Source organism: Chelonus insularis, unplaced genomic scaffold, assembly GCF_013357705.1.
Source record: "Chelonus insularis isolate UGA/USDA-ARS -01 unplaced genomic scaffold, ASM1335770v1 contig_338_pilon, whole genome shotgun sequence".
NCBI lineage: Eukaryota > Metazoa > Arthropoda > Insecta > Hymenoptera > Braconidae > Chelonus > Chelonus insularis.
In genome coordinates, this window is record NW_023276504.1 from 185,386 (window position 1) to 193,772 (window position 8,387).

The 8,387-nt window shown below is 28.5% G+C and overlaps 2 protein-coding genes across 3 annotated transcripts; one reads left to right on the top strand and one right to left on the bottom strand.

Annotated features, from left to right (window-relative positions):
• The first annotated feature begins 315 nt into the window (after positions 1-315).
• Positions 316-4,250, top strand: LOC118066227 (VPS35 endosomal protein sorting factor-like). Of its 2 annotated transcripts, XM_035082097.1 has the most exons (10): positions 316-645; positions 744-834; positions 923-1,141; positions 1,212-1,377; positions 1,450-1,783; positions 1,854-3,322; positions 3,395-3,460; positions 3,530-3,696; positions 3,765-4,031; positions 4,104-4,250. In XM_035082097.1, exons 1-10 carry the CDS (start codon positions 629-631, stop codon positions 4,188-4,190), a joined length of 2,883 nt encoding a protein of 960 aa, XP_034937988.1. In that variant the 5' UTR covers positions 316-628; the 3' UTR covers positions 4,191-4,250. The 2 variants fall into 2 exon arrangements, with proteins under 2 accessions (XP_034937988.1, XP_034937987.1); XM_035082096.1 differs by having other exon boundaries at positions 3,395-3,696.
• Gabat (4-aminobutyrate aminotransferase) lies at positions 4,249-7,852 on the bottom strand. Its single transcript, XM_035082098.1, has 10 exons — positions 7,710-7,852; positions 7,493-7,575; positions 6,483-6,607; positions 6,213-6,380; positions 6,052-6,138; positions 5,776-5,971; positions 5,394-5,707; positions 5,165-5,322; positions 4,804-5,072; positions 4,249-4,716 (listed from the first exon to the last, which is right to left on the bottom strand). The coding sequence occupies exons 2-10, from the start codon at positions 7,554-7,556 to the stop codon at positions 4,601-4,603; spliced, it is 1,497 nt and encodes a 498-aa protein (XP_034937989.1). The 5' UTR covers positions 7,557-7,575; positions 7,710-7,852; the 3' UTR covers positions 4,249-4,600.
• Between the last annotated feature and the right edge of the window lie 535 nt (positions 7,853-8,387).

Below are 8,387 nucleotides of genomic sequence, written 5' to 3' on the forward strand. Positions count from 1 at the left end.
AATGAATTGAATGGACCGCGGAAATATGCGTGAATTTTATCGTTTTTGGTGATGAGCAAAGTATTATAAAATAAATCAATATTTATATTTGTTTGATGTTTTAATAACAAAATTTATTTTATTTTAATTTCCTGTAATAAGAGCATCATAGCATTAATTGGCCAACGATTGATCGTTACAAATTTCATTATTACGATTTTTTGTCTTATTTAGAATAATAATTTTCATGAAAATTAAAAAAAATAAATTTTCATGAATGTGAATATTAATAATCTATCATCAAAACCTCTGAATGTTTAATATTAAGCGCCATTTGCAGTTGGTAAAAATTCAGAATAACTATTATTATTATCAAACAGCTGTTCTGCAATCAACAGAAGATAATAGAAAAAAAGGTGTAGCGATTGACAGATACCGCTTACCGCTTTCTCACTACTTTGAAGGCTAAAATAATTATACAATTCATATATTTTTTATTTTTTCATTATATAAAAATACTATTTAGGATAATAAACATGAGTTTTAATAATATATTTGTTTACAAATAAACTATGATCTTGAAATATTAAATAAGAAAAGGTTATTAACAATTTTCACTGTAGTGTAATATTGTTATCAAGTTAGAAACATGAATGAAATTAGCTGGTAAATATTGAACACATTATTTATTCTGATAAATAATAATCAATCAATTATTCATATTGTTCATAAATCATAACAATATATGTATTTTTATTGTTTAGGTTATCATACTCTGTGGAGTACAAAATTAAAAAACCACTCCCATCAGAAGAAACTTCGGAGCATCCTTTAAAACCTTCAGTAATAATTCCTGCAAGTATTTTATTTTATATTAATTTAATTTTGAACGTCTATAACCTCTAAAAAGTCATCGACATTAAACAGTGCCATCATTTGACAGATATTCGATGGAAAATATGGAGCAAAAAGAGGAATATTTCGGAGTACAAGTACTAGTACATCAAACAGTACTCCAACACCTACTCATACTCCTGTTAATGCAGGACTTGCTTTATGTGATCCTCTTTCTGAAGCAGCATCCGTATTTGATGGGACTGATCCTCTGAGTCAATTTGCAAGAGAAGAGTTAGATCCACTCTCTAAAATGGCAGCTGATGAAGTATGATTTAAATAATTTCAATAATGTGATTGATTGTAAGTAATTGAATTTAAATAATAATGTCTTCTAGTGGGATTATTCATCAAATGTCGTCACTTCAAAAAAAAAATCCAAAGATAATACAGTGGATGAATTAATAGAGCCTTGGTCAGTCCGACGAGCTGTAATATTAAATAAATATACAACTTCAGAGAAGCTTACAATAGTAACTAGTTTTCTAACTGGAGGCGAAAAGGGTTATTAATTTTGTTAATTTTTTAATTTTTTATTTTATTCATCAATACAATGAATGTATTTATCTTTTGTAGTAGTAAAAATTCAACCTAATAATCTTGTCGATAAAGTTCGTAATCGTTTGGAGCAGCTAGATGATTTTGAAGAAGGATCAGTGAGACAAATGCTTGATTTATCGCAACAAGAATATGTATCAAGAATAGAACAATTAAATAATGAATTAGTACAAGCTTGGCATTCAGATCAGCGTGTAAAAGCTCTAAAAATTGCTATACAATGTGCAAAATTATTAGTAGACACTTCAGGGATGGCTTTTTATCCTAGTAAATTTGTTTTGATCACTGATATTCTTGATATATTTGGTAAACTTGTTTATGATAGATTAAAAATGAAAGCCGATTATTACAAGTAAGTTTAATATTTTAATTCCTGCGTTCTAATTATAGAAATGAAATATTAAAAACTAATAATTTTTCAGGCCAGGAAGTAAAATTCCAACAAACCTTCCAGATAATTTTACACCAGACATGGTACCAGAAAATGCTAAAGAAACTTGTAGAAATTGGTTCTATAAAATAGCGTCTATTAGAGAATTAGTACCAAGACTTTATGTGGAAATGGCAATAATTAAATCCTACAGCTTTTTAACAACAAATGAATTTAATATTGCTCTTCTTCGTATAACAAAAATGATTCGTGGGATTGGTAATCCATTGATAGCCGTTTATGCAAGATGTTATCTTTGTCGAGTGGGTTTAGCTTTAAAAACAACGGATTTAGAATTTGTTCGAGAAAATCTTTATGACTTTTTACTCACTTACCATCAATTATTCAGTCAATCAATGAAAGCAGAATTGGCTCGTCAAAACATTTCATTTTTTGTTTATTTAAATCTATACACCCCAGCGTTGGATTGGATTTTGCAAGTTATGACAAAAGTAGCTGATGAAAATACTCTAACAGAGATATTAACAAGATGTAAGCAACAAAACCATGGTGCTCTTCTGTTTAATGCAATTCTTACAGCTTTCAAGCCTTCGTATGTAGCTTCAAGAGCCATGGAATTTGTTCATTTGATCACAGATTGCAGTGATGATACTGCATTCCCACAATATATATTATATCGTAATCTGGGTGAACGATTGGTCCAAGAAGAGATGCCTAGAGAAGATTGTCAAGCTATTTTCGAAATTGTTTGGAAGTATATAATTAGTTTACAAGATCCAATAAAATTCATGCATTGTGCTGAAACTTGGATTCAATTTGTAGTGATGCACTTTTCTACTACTGAACTCAATGAATTTTTAAGAGAAATAATTAATCATTTAAGTCCTGATCGTTCATTTGAAAATTATTATTTACAATTGCAAGCTATAATTGAGAAAATTGTCTCGAAAACTCAAGATTTTGAATCTTTATTAACTATGGAGAATTTTTTACCTCTTATTGATTTATTTCACAAAGAAAGTGTTAAAGTAGATGTTTGCAAAATTATTATTGAAGGATTAAGTGCACAAAGTGGTCCAATAACTGATCCAATAATTATTAATGCTCTTATGTACATTTCTAAGATTATGCATGATTCAGTTAATGCTTTAACTGTTGATGATGAAAAACGACAAATTGGAGTACTCATTTGTGGTCTTGTCCAACGAGTTGATTATGGAAGAGATTTTGAGAAACAATTGAATTTTTATGCTGATGCTCGAGCTGCTTTTCCAAACTTAGACTCAGTTCATGTGCAATTAGTACAATGTGTAAATAGACAGGCTGTGGAAACGAGGAAAATTGTTCGAGGTCATCACACGAGACGAACTGCAGCATTTGTTCGTGCATGTGCTGCATTTTGTTTTATTACAATTCCTTCATTAACTCTTGTTCAAACTCGATTACAACTTTATTTATTGTCCGGCCAAGTGGCTCTATTGAATCAATGTTTAGGTCAAGGTAAACTATTCCAAAACATTTTTAACTAATAGTTAAAATAATTTAATTAATGGTATTTTTTGTTTGTTGTAGCTGATGCTTGTTTCAAAGCTGCCTTGAATCTCGTTCCAGAAATGCCTAAAACAATCGAAATTGATGGTAGGCCTAAAACTTCTGAGCCCTACATGTTGTCATATCTCTCTAGCTTCCTATCTACTCTACTTATAGTGCCGGACAGCCCAGAACATGGAGTGTTATATTTGATTAGAGGACTTCTAAATGCAGTTCAACGATTTTTTGATGAAAATAGCTCAGTAAAATGTACTCTTTATCTCAGAGTTTTAGATTTATTATCTACTGTAACTTTAGAGACTTATCCTTACCATATTGATAAGGTAATTATTATTATTCAATAAAGTAGCTATTTTTTTACTTTTCATTTTGAACATATTTTATTTTCAAGGTTGATTCCAATGACAAACTTTACGGAAGCGATGAAAAATTCATTTCAGAAGTAAACAAAATGTGTACAAAAATTCTAGAAGGAATTTTAAGTCATCTAAAATATCTAGGTCAATCATCGCAATACGATAAACAATCTGCACTTTCTACAGAATTATTTATGCGATTGATAATACGTGCAGATCTTCGTCAACCTTCATTGGCAAATATGGCTATTAGTTTATGGAATTTATCACAAAAGCACGGTTATGCTGATGCAAAAATACAGGTAAATTCTTACTAAAATACTTACTAATTATCTGTAAATTAATTATTGATTATATTTATTTATTTTTTCAAGATGAAGACACTAGAATACATAAAGAGAAAAAGTTGTAGTCCAAACTTTGAGCATTTAAAAGAAATTGTAAAAAAAATATCAGCATGAGTATAGTCAAGTGAACAAAATTTTTTTAATAATGTAAAAATAAAAAGACTTATTTAGATAGTTTTTATTTATTGTCTCATTTTTTTATTATCATCATTTAATGGAAGACAGCGATTTATTTTTACAATGAATAAATAACATCCTCGTAATTTCTTTATTTTTATAAACAACTTGATCTTCATTTGGTAAACTGATTGTGGACGAACAATGAACGGTATCAATCTCAAATATACGGCAAAAAATACATCAGCAATAAGGAACATAATTAAATATTAACATTTTCACACAATATCAAAGTAACTTTTGTTTATATATTTACAAAAATATGTAGAAGTTACTCTTAATTATGAATAGTTTGGAAGACTGTTGAAATGATGATTGTTACATTTGTTAATTATTACAAATATAGTTTATTCCTTGAGAACCGAACGAAGTGAATCTAAGAATATATCAGCATGATGTTGATCGAAGGTCAATGCTGGTCTTAGTCTAATAGAATTAGCACCACAACCGCCTGCTTGAATACCTAATAAATACGAAATATAATAACATAAATAATTAACATCATTAAACAATAATTATTGTAAAAGTAAGTTAAATAAGTAAATTTTACCTTTCTTTAAAAGTTTTTTTATAATACTATCTCTTATTTCAGGCGTTGCTCCATTGAATGCAATGAAAGTTCCTCGACCTCTAGAGGAGTTAATGATATTTGAATGCTCTTTTTCAAGAGTCTCGAGTTTTTCAAGAGTGTATTGACCAACTTTTGATACTTTTTCTAGCAAATTATCTCGTTGAATAATTTCAATAATAGTTTCCAGTAGAATCAACTTGCTTGGATCACCCATCCAAGTGTTAAATACTCTATAGCCTTGTTTAGGTCTAAGCAAAATATTAAAATAATTTTAATTGTTACTATTTTTAATAAAAAAACGTTTCGTTAGATTATTAAAAAGTATCAAGAAATAAACTACCTCAGTGCTTTGGTGTGATAATATCCTCCCATTTGCATCTTCTTGCTGAACGTCACAACATCTGGTGGAGTTTTAAGATTAAAATGTTCATGACACCACATTTTTCCAGTTGGTCCACCACCAGTTTGCACTTCATCAATCAATAAAGCTACTCCATGCTGCATTGAAAATTTTTTATCAAATAATGCATAATTTTAATCAGAAAATATTAATAAATTAACAATGAAACCTTTGTAGTTAAATCTCTAAGTTGTTGGAAAAATTCTGGAGAAGCATGGTTATCACCCCCTTCTGCTTGAATAGGCTCAATTATTACTCCAGCTACAGGTACATTCTTTTCTTTATCAAACTTGACAATCAAATCTTCAACCTCAGCTAAGCAGCGTTTATCTTCTTCTTGATTTTGTCTGATATTTTCTTTCAACGGATATTTGTAAGCTGGGAAAGAAGCGATTGGCCAATCGAAAGCAGGGACATCAATTTTATGAATATATTTACTGTGAGTTGTTGATAAACATCCCAAAGTTCTTCCATGAAATGCTCCTTGTATGATAAAACCAAAAAAATAATTTCTCATAAATTAATTATAAAATATTGATTAAAAATATCACCTTTAAAAGATAATATAGAATAACGTGGGGATCCAGGAACTTGATTTATCATACAAGTTTCCATTTCTTCTTTCGAAAAAGATTGACCGTTTCTTTGTTTATCAGCATACCACATGAAAATATTTTTAAAAGCATTCTCGTTAGAACAAGAGCCACACATCATCGTCGTTATGTGATCGAGACCCGACGGAGCAACCTAGAATTATTCCAACATTTTATTCATAAATTATTTAACAAACAGATCAACATCATTTTTTAGACCAATAAAATTCTTACTCCTGGTTTCAGTAGTACACTTTTGAGCTTCTTAGGCCAATCTGCACCAGGAAATACCCCAAGAGCTGGTCGATTGATGATTGTCCTCTGAAAGAAGTCTTTTATTGTCTCTAAAAGCTGTTAATGCCACTTGATAAGTGAAAAATAGCGATGCAACATACTTGATTGTGGGGATTTGAAAGAGCTTCTAGCATTGCTGGATGATTGTAACCCAACGGAACTGATGATATTTGCATGTAGACGTCTAACAATGTATTTCCATCCACGTCCACGATGTAATTTCCGGTAGACTTGTCGTAGTCAGCGAACAGCTGAACGGTAGCTGCTTGCTATAAAAATTAAACGACACATTTATTTATTATAACTTGGATTACAGTTTTTTGTTATTAAATTATTAAATCAATGAATTACGAGCTTGACAATAAGTTTACTTGATATTGATTAAGTTCATCGAGTAGCTGACGAGATTGTGGTCCAGGAATATCAGTCCTTACGGTTGGTCCAGAAGGTTCAGAACATGATGCAGTGGTTAAAAATTTCTCCCATAATTTTCGATCTAATTAAATAATTAGATACCGTTATTTTTATAAACAATACGAACAGATAGAAGAAATAAAAAATTTTTTTTTTTAATTAACTTTAAATTTACTATGATTGAACTCTTGAATATTAGTGTTATTTTTATAGAATTATCATTTGTTTTTTAATTTTAAAAATCTATTTTATATTTAATAAATGCTTCATATTTTTCTACCGTCATATATCCGTCATAATCAGTTTATTACGAAGCGAAATATTTTTATTGATATCCGGACGACATAATATGTAAAGAGATATGTCTGTATTTTGAAATTTAATTAATTTACAACATACAATGCAGATGTCGTTTTCAGATTTAAAAAAAAAATTCGCGCTCTTTATTTCAATAACAATAAAAATAACTCCAAAAATAAATAAAAAAATATATATAAAATTATTCGTTAAAAAAAATTTAACATAGCTTTGATTTATGTTCAAGTTGATTTATTTTTATTGATGCCACTTAAAACTAAGTGGATGAATAGCACTGGATGATACTCTCCCTAATTATGTTGTCTATTAAATCTAAATTCAATCATTTACAATTATATGTTGTAAAGTAAACGAAGTAATATTGATAATTATTCATATTTTCAAAAAATTATAGTTAATTTGAAAGTTGTTTTGAATGTATTTACATAAAATTTAAGATTGTCAACACCTGGTTACAATCTATATTATCAAGGTCATTATATTGTGACATGATAAGATAAGTAATTTGTCTTTGAAAATATTTAAGCACTTCAATCGGTTAATAGACGAGTGGTTTATGACTTAAACTTATAGTATTTTTAATAAATTTTTACTTTGATAATATATTAATAATCGACTTTATCGTAAAAAAATAAAAAAAAGAACGTACCTTTGACAGCAGCACTTTTAATGATTGATCGTCCTTTTGTAAAGATGTAACATTTGCTCATCATTTTCGAAAACTTATTGATTCTAAAATAATAAAAAAATTACAATTATATCTAAATTGTCAATTAAAAATTAATTATTCACTAAACTTCTATTATTAATTGGAATAAATTAGTTAGGGAATATTTCTATAGAATAGTACGAGCAGTATACAATACTTTTATGACTGAAAATTAGGAGATTTATTATTTCGACGCAGTATTCTCCCAAGTCCCAACAAAAGTGATGATATTTAGCTTAGTTACACAGACCAACCGGTTCTGTATTGAGATGAAAATTTTGTGTATATGCGCACACTCCGTTTCATCTCGTCAATAGACATATATATGTTCCTTCCTTCAAATTCATGTTCCTCGTTTATTTATTCTGATTCTTACAGTTTCGTATTCTTTTGGTATCCAAAGAATTTCAACAGTGAAATAGATCAAGCATGACTAAGTTTCGATTTTCTAATTAATTTACAATCGAGAACTGTTCAAATTTAAATTGGAATAATTCTGTTGTTTTTCATTCAATATTTTAAATAGTTTTACAAAATTTCTATTAAAAACATTAACATTGGACAAAAATATAAATCTTGAATAATTGAATTAATTATGCAATACAGAACATAATTAACTTTAGTTGAATTATTTCATTTAAACACAACATCATTAGTGCAAATTATTAACTTGATTTGATATTTATGTATATTTTTATTTACTTATAACGAATTCAAGTGAAAAGTTTAGTAATTTTGATAATATTGTTATTGTTTATTATAAAAATGCATACTTAAATAACTGATAAACTCAGTAAGGAAAAAGGAATTATACAAAGAAATAAAAAGTATCGTC

Excerpts from the sequence above, each read along its gene's own strand:
- LOC118066227 (XM_035082096.1), top strand. Across the intron at positions 835-922 it reads AACCTTCAGTAATAATTCCT|ATATTCGATGGAAAATATGG; the intron begins GCAAGTATTTTA and ends ATCATTTGACAG. Across the intron at positions 1,142-1,211 it reads CTAAAATGGCAGCTGATGAA|TGGGATTATTCATCAAATGT; the intron begins GTATGATTTAAA and ends AATGTCTTCTAG.
- Gabat (XM_035082098.1), bottom strand. The coding sequence starts at position 7,556 with ATGATGAGCAAATGTTACATCTTTACAAAAGGACGATCAATCATTAAA. Across the intron at positions 6,381-6,482 it reads ATGAACTTAATCAATATCAA|CAAGCAGCTACCGTTCAGCT; the intron begins GTAAACTTATTG and ends TAATTTTTATAG. Across the intron at positions 6,139-6,212 it reads TTTCAAATCCCCACAATCAA|AGGACAATCATCAATCGACC; the intron begins GTATGTTGCATC and ends GACTTCTTTCAG.